This window comes from Platalea leucorodia (assembly GCF_965183815.1).
Source record: "Platalea leucorodia genome assembly, chromosome: 1".
NCBI classification, from domain to species: domain Eukaryota; kingdom Metazoa; phylum Chordata; class Aves; order Pelecaniformes; family Threskiornithidae; genus Platalea; species Platalea leucorodia.
In genome coordinates, this window is record NC_138823.1 from 123,920,617 (window position 1) to 123,940,466 (window position 19,850).

Consider the following 19,850-nt stretch of genomic DNA (forward strand, 5'->3'; position numbering starts at 1 on the left):
TCCAATATAACTAAATGACACCTACGTTATCCTGAAAAACCCTGAAAGATGCACAGCTTCCTTTGAGGAAAAGAACATACAAATTAAAGGCTTGGCACTCGCATTTTGCCTCAGTGGAAACCAGACCACATCCATGTCTACTAAAATCCATGCAAAACTTCTATAAATAGAATAATGATCCTGTGGGGGCTCAAAATCTTGTTTCCCATTTTCTGTTGCTCCCTTTCAGTTGCTGAGACAAACACTGTTTCCAAAGACTAAATTTAAGACATGTAAAACACAGACAAGCAGGAGATAAGTTTAATAAGAAACATATGGAGGCAGAGAAAAACATCCCATTGAAAGGTCTTCCAGAAGAACAAGGTAGGGAAAAGACAAGGATGAAGCCCAAACTCCCAACAACAAAATGGGTAAATGTCCCACTACAGACCCCCCAGCTCTGTCACAAAGGGATGGAAGTATGTCCTCGCTAAATCCTTCTGCTCTGAGATGACAGAAGCAGCTAATTGAGAATCTCTTAACTTTGGTCGTTTGCTGGGAACAACATCATAACATTCTTTTATGACAGTTTGTGTTGGACAAATTTTCTCATGATACTGGAAAAGAATAGTATGAACACACAGTCATTTCCACCTAGACCCAGGCTGATTTATGCTACTGTCTTCACAGTCTCAGGTTAAGTATTATACTGGTGCCCGCCAGCAGTGCAATACTTGACTGTCTGACTGTCAGCATTTCCATCATAAATTTCTGTTTTCAGAGGCTTATGACTTCGTTGTAAAATGTCGCTCAGGGGGTGAATCTTGCAAGGTCGTTTTAAGTTACAAGACAGCAAACAAAATAAAAAAGTTAGTGGGTTCTAACTCTTTCTTTGCACTTTATCATTTAAAAGGACCTATAAAACGCTTGCGCCGCTTTTCAGCTGAGTGTGGTACACGTATGTATGGTATTATTAATATTACTATCTCCATAGGGAGGATACTTAAATAATACTTGAATGGTATTTTACTGTGGAGCTATAAAATGCAATTTTTATTTCATTGATTCAGTGCTATCAGTAAGTCACTCCCCAAGGTATATCTCAATGCCTCCTTGCCCCCTTTTTCATGTCCCAAGGAGTTCTTCAATTAAACTCACAGTACCTCAGGCTTGGATTATGAAAATTGCTCAGCGAAATTATCTGATGGCTCCTAACTTTTCTTATTCCTCCCTCTTCACCTTTAAGGGCTTCATATCCATTTTCATGCTATGGAGTCCCACTGATATTTGTCCTGAGATCCTGCCCCACCTGTCCCTCTCTGGAGTTTGCTTCTCCCTGAAAGTGCAGCTCCATGCCTGGGAATTTTCTTAGGAATGTACTGAGTCTACCAAAATTTGGTCCAGATTGCAACGCCAGATGGAAATATGAGGGTCTCGGAGATACATTCTCCCACAGACCTCCCCAGCACCCTGCTGTGATGCTGTGAGCCCCTTCCAGGGCAGCCTTTCAATGGAAATTTATCACCACAGGCATTGGAATATTTTACAGATATCACACAAAGTCTTTGGGGCGTGTTTGCGATTTCCAGTTTCATCTGAGATATCCAATTATAAAGCGATTTCCTGTGTAAGATGTAGGATGTGACAGATCATTCTTTCGACTGAAAGTAGGAATGATCCTCATAATATCTAAGCCTGCACTGCCGTCCCAGATGATGGATTTGCTCAAGCTGAATTTATAGCACCTTTTCAACTCCCTTCAATTAAACCCTTGATTAAGGAAGAACAAAGCATTTCCCCTCTTCACAAATGCATCCTTGAACTGCCTGGATATTCTCTGTTCCTTGGTACTGCTGACACTTCTCTGCCTCCAAAGTAGCATCATCACTGATCCTCAGAAATCTCCCTCTAAATATCCCCCTTTCATTTAGCAAAACAGCACCGCTGCTTTGGCTCCACTTTGATTGTGTTACTTCTTTATCTTCTCCCAACTTAACATCTGGAACTCACCCTTTACGGGCCTGTGGAAAGCCAGGTTCTTCCAGCACATACAGTTACCTCTTCATAAGTGACAACACATCCCCACGACGAAGTTAAATATTTCCCTCCATGCTCTCAGTACCTTCTCCTGCCCAGTAATTCCAGCCTCCCTTGAAGACCTCCTCACTTACTCACTACCTCTGATCTGCTTTTTACTCTCACCCACAACACTGGTAATGTCCTGCTTGCAAAACTCAAATCATAAGAGATCAGCTTTAAAATTATATTTTTAAAAAAGTCTTCAAATCCAGTTTCTGTGGCTTTTTTTCCTTTGCCCCCCCCCTTTTTTTTTTTTTGAGAATGAAGGACTATGCTTTTGTTCTAAGCTCTGAGGAATCCACTTACACTTTTTAAATGAAAATGCTGAAGTCATTAGATGACTCTCAGCAACAGGGATTTAAGAGAAACACCTACAATTTTAAGTCTTAGGATGAAATCCTGTGTGAGAGCAAAACTGCGTCATTCCCCCTTTCGACATGCAATCTTATGACAGGCTGAACTCAAAGCTTCTCATCCGCACTGCCTCCTTTTTCCAATTCCTCACTTCTAGTAAGTATTTCTTCCCCCTCCTCCTCCTCATTTCTCTCTCTGCTGTACGATAGGCTGTGTTTAGTCCGAGCTTCTGCTTGCCGGTGTCAGCAGAAACCCATGCTGCCAAAAGACAACAGCAACACGAGCCCTGCAGAACGCCAGCTCCCACAGAGAGCCTGGAGCCAGGTAGCACCAGCTTTGAAGTACAAAGCACGGTCAAGGGCCGAGGCAGAGGTGGGTATCCAGAGGTTACGGCAATTCCCTTTCAACTGGATGGACTTCTGTAGAGCCACAGTCGGAGTCTAAAGCTTCCCTTCCCTGGCCCCTTGCTCATAATTCTCCTCCCCAAAATCTCCCCTGGGGCGTACCTAGGCACAGTTGGGTTCAAGCCACAGTGAAATGCTCTGGAAAGTTTTGGGGAAGTCTGTTCAGTTGCTTTTGAGGGACGCAAAAGAGAGGAAATATTTTCACAGCTTAAAAAAGAGAGCTAGCTTTGTATGCGCGTACTTTAAAAAAGGCTGAACTCTAATGTGGCTAGACACTACTCAGATAATTTTGATCCAAGAATATTTGAAGTTACTGGGGTTATAAATGATTAAGTAGCCACCTGCAGTACTGTGAAACTGCTAATCATACCCATTTAGGAGGAAAACCTGACAATAGCTGTCTACCGTAAGTCTTCACTTCCGATTGCTTTTTGAATATACTTATTTTGAGATTGACTATTCACATAATTGGGCAGAATCAAAAAGTGATTTTTAATCATCATAGAGCTTAATTAATAACTTTGAAATATCAAATTTCAAAATTGCTGGATGCTGCTTCATTTTAGTGTATGCAAAGTTAACTTTTTCTCCTGTGCTTTTGTAACTTGGTTAAGAGCTATGCTAAAGAGCATGGGGCATTTCCACAAGCAGGCAAGACATACTGTGATAAAAGGCCCCAGGTCAGAAGGTATAATAGCCAGGATCACCACACGGGTTGCTGATGTGAACTTGTGAAATCTTACCTGGACTGAAATACAGCTGCCATCCCCTAGCTGGACTGTATGTATACCTGCTCAGTGTGTTCTCACACTGTAGGTAAACTAGAACGAAACTTTCATGACTACAAGTAAAGCTAAACAAATTCATCTATTTGGATTGACATGCAGGTAAAAGATACCGAATAGCACTTTATTACAAAAAGAAGGTCAGGTGGTCATGTAGTTAAAGCTTGTCTTGATAATTCTGCAAAGACAAGAGTCAGCATTCAAGTTCTGAATTCCTGGATTAACTCTGGCCTTATTCAAGTCAATGGGAGATCTGCTGTATACTTCGATGGAGCAAACATTTTACCCCTCTGTCATTTGCATGGTGCGGTACACAACCTTCATGTTAGATCACTAAAGGTTTCTTGAAATATGTTACATAATTAAATACATTTCCACAAACAAAGTCCATTTTTTAAAATGCAAGTTTATCCATGAGTTACACTAATCTATATTTAGTGAGCTAGAAAAATTCATGTTATTATCTGCAAGAAATCGTAAGGAACAGTGTGTCATCTTTCAGCCTAAACGTTTTGCCTTTTTTCCATTTGAATTCAGACAATATTATCTTAACATTCTTCGCGCGTGATGATCTTTCACATCAAGGACAAAGGTAACACTACAATGTCACTTATCTTGCAAGCTACCTTTTTATCATACAGCACCCGATTTCAGTCAGTGGTGTTAGGATGCCAACAGAAGTGCCATGATATATCAAGATATGGTATATTTCAAAGAAATTCACGAGATGACTAAGTCATTTCACCTCTTCTACAAAGCACAATGTTATGAATATTCTGTAGAAACAATGATTTGGGATTTTTTTTTCCTGTTCTTTTGAAGCAGAAGACTGACTTACAGCACAATTGCAAATTTCTCTTCTTTGCTTTTTCAATACCTTTCTATATATAGCTCTCTATTCATTGGCTTTTCAAAAGAAAACTATTTAAGAATGTTTCAAGTTGAAGAGATTCTATGTAAATATTCTCTGACAGTAAACATGGAAACTTGTCTATCTGTACTGATAATGAACTACATGGTAATAATATGTTGCCCATTCTGTCTAAAATATCTGACTGTTCCGACAGGGCTTGTTATATGCAAATATTTCTTCTTAAGCTCTTCTCACAGGCTTGAGTTCCCTGCAGCTTTCAAGGAAGCCACGTTTCTTCAGTTATAGTTCCTCTCCTTTGCTCTTCCAACTGCTAAATTTACTTTTTCCTGTTGCAAAATCTTTGGTAAACATTTAAACAGTTTCTTCACCACGTGTGTGCTTTTGGCTGTAGGACATTTGTTATTATCCAGGCTTGATACGATAGCTCACTATTCCTAGCGATTTTTATTTACATACACATACATACAATGAACTACTTTTTAGAGCAATGAAATGAACATCTTTCTGCATTGGTATTCCTCAGCTTGGCGGAAAGAACAGACACACAACCCGATACAAGGTGCTGCTCGGCATTTTCCATAGCTATGAGGCTTCAGAGTTATGTAAGAGACAGCATTTGCAAAGGATCAAAGCCAAAAAATGTGCACGAATCAAAAAAGAGTAAAGATTTCACCTGGCAAAGCCGACTCCTCTGCTGACTCCATTAGCATCCCTTAATATTCTGGTGGAAATGACATGTCCAAAGGGTTTCAGCATATTCTCCAGTTCCTGCTCATCCATGGAAACAGGTAAATTTGAGATGTATAGATTTGTGGGATCTTGCTCTTGTTGCTATGACAAAATAAGAGAAATATCCTCAGTTAGGCTTAGCACAATAGAATAGCTTATGGCTCATACAATGAAGGCTACCCAAAATAGGACCAAGCCAAGAATTTATAGCTGCATTAGAAGCAAAGCTGGCCAATCTGTTCACAACGACAACATATTTGCCAAATTTCTGCAAAATCTCATGCATGTGCTTAATTCTGTGCGTGACTGCTCTTACTGAACTCAGTGACACTACTCATTTATAGAAAATTACTCTCATGCACAAGTGTTCTTGGGTTTGTGTCCTAATTTAGCAAACAGATTGTGAAAAAAACATGATTTCCACAAATGTGCTCACTGTTAACATAAATAAAGAAAGAAAACTCAACACATGTTTTAAGCAGATGTGCTTTCCAGCCTGCAGACTTCCCATTCAACCTGTTCATCATGAGCAAGGTTGGTTGAAAACACAGAATACTTTCCATAGTATCTTTTCTTTATTTTACCCATCAGAAATGTCTTGGTTGATAATGTGCAACAAGAGCTAACTGGGCAGGGAGAGTTCTGCAGTTCAATCTAAGGTCCTGGTGAGACAGGTCACATGTTTATGCTCAGACTGAATTAAAATATCTTACAAAATAAAGCTGGCAGTATGAATAATTGAGACAACAAATTTGAAGACAGCTTTCTCATTCTATTTTTGATTTTTAGGCTAAACTTTCAATTTTGGCAACCATTCCAATTTCTGTTCTTACTTGCCAAACTACTGCAAAGAAATGTGAAAGAGGCATAGATGCCGTATGTAAAATAAGTGTATTAAAGCAGTAAATAAAAACCTTGCCTACAGACAACCAGGTCTTGATTACATTAAATCAATTTAGTTAAGCCCTTGCAAATTTTCATGGCTCTGGTTCCATTTTCATTGATACAAGCTTTACATAGTACCTGATCGCCTGTCAGTACAAGCCTTGATTGGGATCAGGCACGACTACATAATTTTAGCTAACGCTTAATAACCAAAAATATAAGGTAGAATCTTTATGCTGTGCAGTAAGCCAGACAATACCTTACCTGTCAAAGTCTTCTGAGACAGATTTTTGGATTCTTTTTCATTACACATTTTAATGGGCAGAATTAATTTATACTTGTTCAACACTGAGATTTATATGACAACAGTATTATCTTTTTTTGCTATGAGGTGTCCTAAGACCAGATTAATAATCTTGCAGCAGCACCACAACCTTACACTGAAGAAATTACACACAGCCCTGCAGCCATCTGCCCTGGTTTAACTAAACTAGTTTCAAATTACACTCCATTAAAATCAGTGCAGATGTGTCTTGTCAAACACAAAGAATCACGTCTTATTTCTAGAAGATGTATGAAGACAGGACAGAACCAAGATGTCTGCTCCATCACTGCCTTGCACATTCAAGGCCTCGAAAATGGAAGCACAAATAATTTCAAGCTGCGATTCACACACCCCATCTTTACAGGGACAAGAATGACTAAACAAAGTCTAGCTTAGCTAAAAGCCAAAGAAAGTTTTCAGCTTCCCTTATCTGAGGCTCAAGGGAAATTTTAGCCCTTTTGGATGAGAAGAAAAGCTGCAAATGGATACCCCAAAGGGTCTAAAATCAGGAGGCGTGTAATACTGTTTTACTGCATAATTTGGATTCTGATCTAAGAGCTGTGAACACTTGCCTTCGGACATAACTGCTTAATGCCCACTGCATTCTAGCTTTGCATCTCCAGACCCATTACCCCACGAAACAACACATTACCAGGCAGGCTGAATTCCCCATTATTTTACAAAACAGAAATAAAAGAACAAAGTAGGCACATTTTCAAGCTGCTGTCCATAAAAATATACCCAGTTATTATCACACCTTATAGTAAGGGGCAGAGGAAAGGAAAACCACACACACACGAACAGCAAACTTACTGCAAATTGAACTGAAGTTACAAACCCCAAATCTAGAAAAAGGTTCTTTCCCTTTCCAGTCATCTTTCCCTGCAGTCATCTTCCTTTCTCTTGCTTCAACTTACATTCATACAGATCCGAAAGCTAGTTCCTCTCCAATAACCAAAAGATATTAGTAAGGGGTCAGAACTGGTACAGTATTGACAATGCGAGGAAAATCATGCACACAGTCCTGGAGGGAAGGTAGGCAAGAAAAGAGAGGAATATGAGCTTCAGATCACACTTTTAGCTTTGGGAAAAACAAACAAACAAAAACCCGAAACATTTTCTTTCTCCTTTATTTTTTCCCACATTTTTCCCCTTTTCTGTGTGGAAACTATTTAAGTTTTATTGCTTGTTACTTTTTTTTCCCCATGCAGGCCACAGAAAAAAAAGAAAGATACAGGAGATTAGGAAGCACCTTCATTATTACTAAGTACTTTGAAATGTGAGCAATGGAGGCAGTTAAAGCAGAGGCATTATAGAAGCAAATCAAAGTAGAAAGGTTTGCAATTCCAATAGGCACAGTTTTTCAGAAATAATCACATTGTTATGCAAACCTCTAGCCATTGATTGGTTAAGAACTTTGATTAATCAACCAATCAGTGCTCAGGGACTGACATCCCTTGTCAATATTTAGAAAAAAATCTAAGTCTTATGCAGATGAGATTCCCATAGCCAAAGGACAGACTAATACGAAAAAAGCAGAGTTATGCATCAGTAACTGCACAACAGCCTTTGCTTTCACTGAAGCAATTCAGTCCCGCAGAATATTAAAATGAGAACTTTTCTTTTGACTACTCAGTTCTCAAGCTGGGGCAAACAAATAAAATAAATAAGAACCACCGCCAATGTGTCTCACTTCTGGAGTAGGAACACATAAGCCTTTTAACTGTGTTAAGAGATTAAATGCCGTTGTTTTAAATATCCATGGAAAGTTTAGCTACACTCAGAGGATGAATGAAAGACTAGCAGGCCATAGTCACTCTCTCACAAGGATTTACCAAGCCTATCTTTTATCAACATGATAAACAAGAGCTGCAATCAGGGAGAGACAGATGAGGCCACTCATACTACCTCCACAATGCAACAGTGTTTTCTAAGAAAGGAAAAAAACCCATGTTATTTTTCCTTACTCTATAAATATAACAGAGAAATATCCTTTTCCTTTACGGAGAAATATCACCCCACAGAAGCCATATCTCACACCACAAACTGAAACAAGATGAAATGCCTTCCCAGCAACAAAGCCCGGACCCGAGCAGGCGTTACAGGAGGGGTGCGGAGCAGGGCTGCCCGGCCACCACGAAGCCAGACCCCATGGCCACCTACCCTCACAAGCCCCCGTTTCTCAGGCTTGGCCCCCGCTCCCAGCCTCTGGCACTGGGGCTCCTCGTGATCTTTTTCAGTTGTGCAGAGATCCCCTGTGCAGTGTGGAGGCGATGACACGTGCTCCTCATTTTGCCTGAGCCTTTTCATCCCAGATTCGCCAAGCTCCCGCGTGACGTACTCACTTCCCTAGCCCCAGTGTAACTGCCGAGCTTTTCAGTTCAAAAGGCAGGCGTCCTACTGTTCAAAATGTGCCTATGTGTTGACAAGGTAAGCCTAACCAGAACCATAAGTCCAAGCACCCCACAAACTACTAGCCTTTCATAATCCCAACTAGTTGACAGTCAGGTTTCTGCCTTCAGTGAAGGATCACATCCTAAGGCTCCAGGAATGGTGGTGACTGTGGCATCGGGATCTACACAGTGTGGCCCAAGCCCTCTCTGGTTCATTTAGTTCTTTCTATGGCTTTTCACTAGGCGTTAAACAACGCTATTTACCACCTTGGGATGCTAAAATCCCATTTATTATTGTGTCCCATCCCAAACTGACCAGTCATCAATGAGAGAGCTAAAAGTCATTTGTGTGATACTCACGGTCACTTCAGAACTGTGTTCTCCTCCTATGTCCCCAGTATTTCGGACAGGACCAGAAGGGGTCAGGCAGCAGAAAGCCACACACTCCCTGCAAACACCTCCAAGAGCACCGTGCCTCGGGTGCTCCACAGCTGCCGACTTAGAGCCACCGCAGCAGGGCCACCAGCCAAGCAGAGCCCCCAGTGCCACCTGGGCTCTGTGGTCCCTGTCCCGCTTTCCCCCTCCAGACCACACCAGAGACACCAGGCTCGTCCCGCGCTGCAGGGGAACGCCATGCCTGTTGACACAGTCTTCCCAAAGCACAGCGGCCTCTCAGGTTTAATCCCCCATGTGTGAGAAGGGCCCCCCGCGAGTCCAGGGCTGGCCGCTGCAGCTGGCTGCCGCTCCGGGGGCTTGGAGGAGGAGGGGGCTGCCGGGAGCAGCGGAGGGCTAGCTGCAGTGTGGAGGCATGGCCCCCCTGTCTTTCCCAGCCCCCGTGTGCCAAACGCAGCTAATTAATGGGTGCAAGACCAGGCCAAGTTGCTGCTTCTTGAACGGAAGGCAGCTGTGGAGCCTGCTGTGTGTGCCAGCTGCAAAAGCATCATGCTCAAGGCATGCAAACTTGCATGTCTCAAGGCACCATCAAAAGCCTGCTCCTGGCTGTCCTTGCTGAAGTTCGTTTTACCCAAAATATCCCATTTGACAGCCTAAGGAGGGTCACATTTTCCAAGTACAGCTTGGACTTGTGCCGCAGCCCCAGAGAAACAGGGGTGAACTCATCCCGTCAGATCCAACCCTCTGAAACCCTGACACAGCCTCACACCTTAGACTGAGCTTATTCCGGGGTCCTGATGTGTGCCAGTCTGCGTGGGTACAGAGTGCCACAGAATGGGCCAACAACAACAAAAAATTAAATTAAGCCAATTGAAGCTCCTCTCCAGACAAGTGCAGGGCTTTTTGCAGCAACCTCTGCTCCCACCCCAGCCTGTTGCACCACCATTGTGTCCCAAATACCCCAGTTGCTCTGGCCTGTGGGCTCCAAGGGCATTAGCTGCATGCATACATTGTAGCTGGGCCATTCTGGCTGCGGGGTGTACATGACACACACTCCCAAACTGGCCAAAACCACAGCTAGGAAGGTTTAAAATTGTGAATACTGCAAACTAACAGAAGGTCAAAACCAAGTTTCGATTAGCTCAGAGCATTTCCAGCATTCAGCAGCAGGCGTCCTGCTGCACGGCTCTGGAGTTCAGCAGTCAGGAGCAATTGTACTGGGGAAACAGCCAGAAATTTTGTCACTGCCTTTTAGCAAGAACTGGGCCAGTCACTCAGCTCCCAAGGCCTGTGCCAAGGAGGCAGAAGTTTATAATGCAGAGGATTTGAAACGCACTACAACAGCATTTGAAACGGATAAAACCCAGTGGAGGGCGTGCTGCAACTCAAAGTTTGCTGTTTGCTTTGCTGGACCCTCCCAGCCACTCTTGAAAGAAAGGACAATGCTCAGATGGGATTTTCCCTCCCATCTTGAGATAATCTTTGGAAGCAAAGCATGAAAAGCTGAAAGAACAACTCCTGCTGGTGCAAGAAGAGGCTGAGCCTCTTTACGTAGTACATTTAGTAATGCATTCTTTAGAGACAAGTGTAGGGAGGGGCGGGCAGTTTTTGGCTACGTTATTTTTTCCCAAAAGGAACTCAAACCTCCTGTAATCTCAGTAGGGCTGGAAACCGAGCGTATTTGGTTTATTTGGGAACCCTATGTACCAATTCTTTTTATTCAACCTAAATTATTTCTCCTTAGAGCAGCTTGCTCTGGGAAGCTAAGCGCTGATTATTAGTTCAAACGATTCCTTTTTCCATCTTCCAAACTTATTCTGGGAACATAACTTTGTATGTGGATCGATATGAGATTCTGAACTCCTCTTTTTAAAGATAGAATCAATATTTATATTAATAGATCATATGCTTTTCTTGTCTTTAACAAATTGAGACTTCATCATATTAACATTGACACAGGTCAATATCACAGCTCACCTTTAGGAGTATGGTCAGGTCTTTCTGAACATTTTAGACCCAGGTTCAAATCACCCTCAATTAGTAGTTTCCCAAAACTAGTTCATCTCTGCCTAATGGCCACTGCCCAGATCTTCAGGCTATGTATGTAACTTCTTCCCTTCTTTAAAGATCTGAGTTGAATTTCTGTCTCCTCTTAACATAAAAATTGTTATGCTCTTTATGGAAAAAGCCATTTATGTGGAATCATTTATATGAAACCAGATCATTTCTATGGAAACATTTATATGCCATTTCATAAATTTTCCAGTGTTTGCTCAGTATTTTGAAAACTGTAGTCATACGGTAGCATTAGTCTGATCTTCAGTTTATTAAATTATTTCTAAACTGGATTCTATACAAGTCACTGAGCTTAAATGAAATTTAGAGGAAGCATGTAATACTTTCAGTAGATTCACATTCAATATCTCCTCTTGTTGTTTTATTACTTAGTATTTACTTTTTTAATACTGCAGATCATGAGAACTTTCCAGGACATCTGAAAGAGACATTCATTTCAAAGCTGACTTGATATGCATTTGATTGGATTCACACACCAAAAATCTGAATTAAAGGATTTTTTTTCCCACAGTTTTCTATTGTTTCCCCATTTATTCCTGCTGCTTTTTCACATTAATGTGGCATATTTTTCCACATATGTAAAAGATGCCTGGTTTTCAAATTAGAGTAAGCCACTGAATTTATAATTCAGGTGTTTAGCTACAGATCTAATACCTAACGTCTGCAAGTAACCTTTGGAGAGGTTCTCTATTCACTGACCTATCCAAGCATGGCAGGATGCTCCTAACTTAGCACAGTTAGATAGGATGAATGTAGGCTGGTGGTGTGAAAATGAAAAGAAAGTCACCCCAAACTCCACCACCTCCTGGTATCAGAGAAGGCGGAGGAGGAAGGAGTTCTGTACGGTGGTTGGGGACTGGGATCTTGCCCACATATGTCTGCATGGCACCTGCAAATCAATGAAGATACACTGACTTGAATTAAGTGATAGCAGCCCTGTTGTCAAAGATTTTTCACATTATGGTTTCTTTTATAAAAAGAAGGAATAAACAAACTAACAAACCCACATGAAACACTTACTATAGCAACGGTCCAGACCATATAGCCTTTCGGAATTGCTGATGACATATTTTGAGCCATCATTGCAGTAACACGAGGTGAACAGAATGAATCAAGTGCAGCTGCCAGGGTTCCCTCTGACTTTCTCCTGGCTTATTTGCTTCCCTTTGTGTGGGCACATTTTTAACAGTGTAGACAGCTAAATCGATGGCCAGTTAACTATTGATCCCTGACTGGTTTCACTCTCCCGTTGAGCAGCACACCAAAAGGCTTACAAGACTATACAGAAAGCCTAAACTTTACATGGATTTTATTAGTGCATTAAGTATCAATAATCCAACAGATACAGTGGAAGGGAACTGGTAAAAGTAATACTGGCTACCTTGTCTAGAGTCCTTCCAAAGCTCTTTGCAGCAGGCACTGCCAGAAGCACCAGCTATCTCCTTAACCAAGACTGTGTCTAAACACTGAAGGTTTTGCAGGGAAAGTACGGCAGAGCAGAAGACACTGGGGTATTCAAAGAAGCTTATTTTGTCTTAGGTACCTTCAAAAGAATCTGTGTCTTGTTTGATGGCCTTCCAAAGACTCCAATACGTCAAGATTTAACATCCTGAGATGTTAACATCCTCTTTCACCCTGATACACCTACGTCACGGTAGTCACTGTACCTTTTTAGACTAAGTGCTGACTACATGTTTCATAAATTGTCTTTCTTCCGTACCCAACCCTACATGACTTTTACACTATGACAGTTCAAAATTTATTAGCAATATGTTTTTTCCACAGCGCTGCAGGAGATTTGGCCTCAGCACAATTATGCAACTATTGTACAGCAATAATTAAGCCCAATCCATCAAACATTATAAACATATCTAAAGCTGAACCTGCAGCATGCATTTTCTGTATAAGCTTGATTGTCAACAAGTCATGTCAAAAGCCTGTAAACAATGACAAGGACACTTTCTGAAAAGACATAGTGGTTCTGCACATAAACACAGAAACCACTGAGTGCTATTTTGAAGAAAAGCATTTCCCCAATGATTTTCACAAGTATTTTATTGTTACTTGCATAAGTAAATTTAAGCACTTCTGAGCTTTATAATGACCTAAGGAAAGAACTCCTGCCATTAGAAATCCTTCACCTGGGATCATCTAATCAGAAAAGAGATATATGACGCAGGCACCCAGCCTTACTCTGCCACCACTGAAACACTCTTTGCAGTTACTTCTTAAACAAGGCACAGGCTAGAATTTTTCCTACTAAATTTTGTCAAAAAATTGCAAACAAGTAAATTCCTAGAAATCATGACCTTTGACGAGAAAAAGAGGAAAAGTATTGTAGGAAATCATTTGTTGCAAATACCTGTATCAGCTCCACAGTGAAGTATTATTTATAAGTACTGTTTTAATTAAAACTATGAACTTTAAAGAGAGTTCACAGTTTATATATGCCCAGGATTTCTTCTCACTGTGCAAACTATCAGAGTGCTGCGCCGTGCTGTGTAAGCTGGACTCAGCTTTCTTTTAATTAAGTTTGTTCATGGACAGCACAGGATTTGCTAAAGCTAAATATTGCTGGAACCAAATTGTTATTGGTCTGTCCGGCGCAGAGCTGCTGCAGAACCTTCCATCATACATTTCATCTGCCAATGGTGATTTGATTTGCCCTTCGTCTTGTGTGGCAAATATGGACTTGAGTCACTACGGTCACTGCCTTAAAGCATTGTAAAAGATACATGGTACCTCCTTTTATTTCCACAAAATAAGATCATAACCAGAACTATCACAGGCTGATATAAAAACCTATTTTTCATACTTCTGACATTATGAAGTGAGATTTTTAGAACTTCTTCCTTCTCAGTTTTCCTAGAAACAAATTTCCACAGTTTCCAACTTGCACAGTGCACTGCAGCGAAAAAGGCAGCTCAACCGCTCCAAAAATTATTGTGTCACTCTAGCTTTAAAGGTGTTCAGTTGCCTCCGTATTCTCTTTCACACTGTTTCAATGACCTCTTTGCTATTTATATTGCTGTTAAGTAAGAATCAATTAATCACCTCAGATTACCTGAAGCCTGTCTATAAAAATTTCTGAAAATGCTATATATTCTCCTAGCCATGAACCCTAAATTAGAAACTCACTGGTGACCTCTGGAAGCAAAAGGTTGATTTGCTAGATGAGCTAAAATAAGTCAAGTTAAGTCAAACACCTTACCTATTTATTTTGATTTGTCACCAACTGTGTCCTAGTGAACTTAAGACACAGTGTCCTATTGCATATTAGATAATACTGCATCGAGTATATTTATTTGCTTTATACAACACTGGGTTAATGACATGCTGATTGATGTATATTTTCCAGGATTTTCTTGCCGATATTTAGACAGGAGTTAAATCCTTTGCCCCAGCATGGAGTCAACGAAACTTGCAATTTATCCTACTATTCACATTCTCACTGAATTGTGTTTTACATGATACAGTCCCACAGAAAGGGTGCATTGCTACATGTGCATGTATATAGTTATACAAACAGAGAAGGAAGAGGTCATAAAAGAGATTATTTGCTTTACAGAGGACATAGCATGAAATCAGGCCACAGTATAAAGTTTCGTTATCAATAATGGAGGAAAGAAAACTAATCCGAGCTAAAATGCTGTATGCATTAAATCAATAAAATTAAATTAACAGCTTAACTTAAACTGCTCTTAAAAAGAGATCTTAGAAATATGCACTAAAAACATCCCGTTATCACACATTATTTGGCATTTTGAAAAACATGATACACACAAATAGTTAGTATTTAGTAGCACTGCTTACTTCAGTTCTTTAAAAAAGATCTGCAGTGTGACACTGATTAGTTGAAAAGCAATTTTTTTTTAATATGTAAAACATTCAGTGCAAACATGTCCAATTGTAATAATATGTAATAAAGAAAATTACAATTACTTTTGCTCTACTTAAAATCATAATACTCCCAAACACCTGACATAAACACAGAGTTTCAAGACAGAACTCTGACAATATTAAATGCTTTCAAGAATTCTACAGTTCTCCTTTGCATAAGCTGAACTCTGGAAAGTTATGGTAACAGATCCTGAAAAGCTGGATTTGTGTACAAAGCAATGGAGATTCTAGAGTAAATGGTTAAAATTATTACAGAATTTCTAGATCTCACTTTTTTAGTCTACATTTGCCAAGGTGGCAACTCTCAAGCCATGGCCTGGTGACTCCTGGAGCTGACTGGGCTGTGCTACTTTCTTACCTCAAAGTTTCAAGCAGAATGTCTCTGTTCTCATGACAGTAACACTGGACCAAAAGGATTACAAATGGTTGTGGAAATAAATGGTTTTGTCCCTAATCTATCTCAGGATACAATAATACCACTCGCTCAGTGCAGACAGAATCTGGCATTGTAGAGGACAAACTTGGGCTCCCCAAACTGTAGATTTAAAGCATTTCTATCAACCTATGGATTAACCCCTCCTATGTACTTTGTGGAGACTGCCAGGTGTTAAAGCAGAGGTTGCATGTTGCTCCTCAAGCTCAGAAAAAGAAGCGATGGGACTTTCTAAATGACAGGAGTGTGACAAAGGGGACGGCTTTGCTGTCTGATCTTCCAGTGGCCATAGGATGTTATAATGAAGCAGCAGAAGCACAAGTTACAGATGTTTTCATGCACCCACAACCCGTACTTGGCCAGGGTGGCTTTAGGACCTTCTGTCTGCAATTTCTAGCAGCTGTTCTCCCCAAGGACAGAGTATTTGCTCTGTCATGGCTTGATCCTGTCTAACTGAGTTCTACAGCAAAATTTTCACTGGCCTTACTTGGCAGTATCAGGATCTGTTCTTGGAAAATATTTTCAAAACTATATTCAGATTAATAAAGATGCAAAAAACCAAGTGGATGCATCTCTTCTGATGATTATCATGCATTTATTGTTTTCCTTCAGTATTTGCTTTCAAAGCTACCAGCAAAATGAAGACAACACAGATTTGAAATGCTACATATGCACACAGGGTTAAATTATGATCAATATTGCATCTATCTGTAGATCAATAGGAACTTACATGTGTCTTCAGAAGCTTCTCTAGGTTGGGGCTAAGTCAGGAAACTCAGATTTCTTCATGTAAAATTCAAAGCCTTAGCATTTAACTGTCTACACTTGCACTGGAAAAAGGCCGTAGCTATTAATGGTAGTAAATTATCAGCACTAGGAAAGCATTAGAAGCTTTAAGAGGACTTTTTGGGACAGTATAATGCTTTTTAATATTTGACCTATTGACCCAAAGGCGAATTCAAGCAGCACACAGATCCCATGTGATTGCTTGTGAAGAAAACCGAACACTTTCATTTGTCATGTTTTACGTTGCTTCCTATAAACCATAAATGAAGTCGGAATTTTCTTGTCTAGGAATTCCTGTTGGGATAAAGGTTGAGGTCTACTTAGCCTGAGTCCATACAAACTGCTAGAGAACAGTTATTCATCTTGATGCACATGCCAGAAATGGAAACCTACTAGTCCTTGAGGATGCATCAATTTTCAGGGAGTCTGGATTCTTTTAACTACTACAGAAACTTAAGAAAAAAATCTACATAGATACTGCTTAAGGAAAACAAAATCCACCATAAAACTCAGCCTTGACAGTTTTATTTTGAGAAATCTGTATTTAACACAGACAAAAATACCGTTCCCATTTAAGATCAGGCACAACTCACAAATACACTGCAGAAATACTTACATTTTTCCTAAATGCATCAGATATAAAGAGGCAACCAAGTCATGTTTCAAATGTGACAAGTGATGGTTATCGCTCAGAAGCACGACAGACACAGCAATACCACATTTTCCCTGTGTGTGGAATTCCCAGTGCTGAGTCAGCAAGTCCCAGTGGAGGGTTAGCAAAATGGCCTTGAAATACTCAACTTCCACCCTCACAGACGAAAATGAGGAAATATTATTAGTAAATGAAGAAATGGAAACTTTGCCTTATTTAAAAAATGAGCTATTAAAATAGAACAAAAAGGCAGGGTTGAATTACTGTGATTATCACTGCTGAACCCCCTTGCACAGAGCAGCTGAGCTGTCTGCGCTCTCCTCAGCGCCCATCGGAGCAACTCTTGCTCCGTGTGACGAGATTGCCCCGGTAAATGAAGTTGAGATTAGGAGCCAACGGCAGGAAAGCACAGAAAAAGGGTTAATGATGGGGCTAAAATCCTACCTCTTTGCCAAATCAAGCAGGCATGGTCCCATGCTCTCCAGGCTGCAGTCTCAGCAGCGCTGGCACTGTTCCACCATGTTTTTGCTGACAGAGAAGTCCACTGGCCCACAGCTGCAGTCCATGTCGAAAAGCAGAGCCTAGAGAGCAAGTAGCCTGCAAGGGCAACTGGGAGGTGTGTGACCACCTCCTTTCCTGCACTGGCCTCAGCTAACCTGGGGCTATGCCCAGCTCCAGCAGAGCAGCAGAGGCTACAACTAATAAATGAGAAAAGCACAGCAATGACATGAGGCGAGTGTGGTGGGTTGACCTTGGCTGGGCGCCAGGTGCCCACCAAAGCCACTCTATCACTCCCCTCCTCAGCTGGACAGGGGGAGAAAAATATGACGAAAGGCTCGTGGGTTGAGATAAGGACAGGGAGAGCACTCAATAATTACCATCATGGGCAAAACAGACTCGACTTGGGGAAATTAATTTATTACCCATCAAATCAAGAGTAGGGTAATAAGAAATAAACCCAAATCTTAAAAACACCTTCCCCCCACCCCTCCCTTCTTCCTGGGCTCAGTGAAATTCACTCCTGATTTTCTCTACCTCCTCCCCTCAAGCAGCACAGGGGGACAGGGAATGGGGGTTGTGGTCAGTTCATCACACATTGTCTCTGCTGCTCCTTTTGCACAGCAGCTTTTTTCCCCTTCTTAAATACATTATCACAGAGGTGCTACCATCATCACCGATGAGCTCGGCCTTGGCCAGTGGCGGGTCCATCTTGGAGCTGGCTGGCATTGGCTCTATTGGATGCAGGGGAACCTTCTAGTAGCTTCTCAGAGAAGCCACCCCTGTAGCCCCCCTGCTACCAAAACCTTGCCAGACAAACCCAGTACAGTGAGGGAAATCAATAACCCATGGCAGCCACTGGGCAAGCAGCAGAAGAAGAGACACCACATCAGTCTCCAGGTGGACAACACAGGGAAGAGAGACCAGGCATCTGTCATTCCTCACAGCCCTTTCAGAAGAGGGAGACAAGCAAAGCATCAAAGTTTCCATTCCCTGACACAAAAAACCCAGCACCACTGGGGAGGAAAGCATTATTTAAGGGTATATTACGCTTTGTGTAGACAGAAAATTGTGATCTGAGTGACCCAATGCATCAGCTACAGTTTTAGAGAAAGTCAGATTAAAGTATTAGACACTCCTACAACTGTACAATATTGGGGGAAAAACAAGGATAGAGAGGGCAGTAAGAGAAACATGGTTCTTCTCTTGCCAGCTGATGAAAAGCGGAGAGAGAATTTTATTGTGCTTTGCCATCTACAAAGAACATAGCCTCTCCACAAGATGCAGGGCAACGAAGCAGAAAGGAGTCTATGAACTCTTACTTTCCAAACCCAAGGAAAGCGTGAGTTCTTCATGAGAGTTTTCCTACAAACCTTTCATTAGTTCCTTCTGCTTTTCATATCAGATAGAAGAGTGCAGTTTTCTGAGCAGTGAATGCTGACTCAAGTTTTCCAAGCCAATGAATGTTTCCAGTTGCATATTCACATAGAAAAGACAAAGTCAACAATTTTCTGCAGAAGGAAGCAGAAGCCCACTCAGAAATTAGAATAGGTATAGCAAGGTGGACAATGTGGCCAGTTCTATCCACCTACTAAGGATCAAGACAGAGCTACAAGCAAATTTTGTTGAGCCATGAGGAGCCATAACATGGTCCTACTGTGGAGAGAAAGAAGTTTCCCTCTGCTCACAAAACTGCTGTGAAAGGGCACATGTGCTGTTCTTGGCAGAAACGAAGAGCTTTGAGGCGGCCAATAAGCAAAGGTGCCTGGCATTTGAAATGAAGTAACAGATGCAGTTGTCTGCAGTCAGCTGGTGAGATGCAGCAGAACTGGGGTGGCCGGACAGGAGCTCTGCAGCACAGAGCAGTTCACAGAACAGTGAGGACAAGCTGAGAGGTGTTGCTGCATGAAGGGTGCCTACCTGCAAAAGCTCATGCAGTTCAGCTCCTTTGTAACCAAGAGACCAGGAGGGAAAAGCGTACAGGAATGGCACAAGATGATATAAGAAAACAGTATAGCACAGACTGAAAGCTACTACAAGTTGAAATTCAAGACAGAGCACAATGCTTGAACCCGAGTACACGTGACCAGTCCCTGTAAGGAGGAGGAAAGGAAGAAGGAAATGCTCCAAGCCCTGTAACTCCATCTTTCTTTCTGTTTCCAGAAATCTGGACTTGGTCACCCTGCCTAGCACACAACTGGCTGTGACTGCTCATTTGTCAATGATTTGCTGCGTTGTACTAAGCTGGTCTGTGAGAAAATGCACTAGCATTCCAATATTGAGCTCTCCATGGCTCGTGCTTATC

The 19,850-nt window shown here is 41.4% G+C and overlaps 1 protein-coding gene across 4 annotated transcripts in view; it reads right to left on the minus strand.

Moving 5' to 3' along the window:
- RBMS3 (RNA binding motif single stranded interacting protein 3) overlaps positions 1–19,850 on the minus strand; it is a gene marked incomplete at both ends in the record, with an annotated part of 445,352 nt that overhangs the window by 143,310 nt on the left and 282,192 nt on the right. For all 4 annotated transcript variants that reach the window (XM_082306039.1, XM_082306038.1, XM_082306037.1 and 1 more), the window contains one exon: positions 5,149–5,306. In XM_082306039.1, coding sequence (XP_082162165.1) covers positions 5,149–5,306 — 158 coding nt within the window. The remainder of the gene's footprint in view (positions 1–5,148; positions 5,307–19,850) is intronic.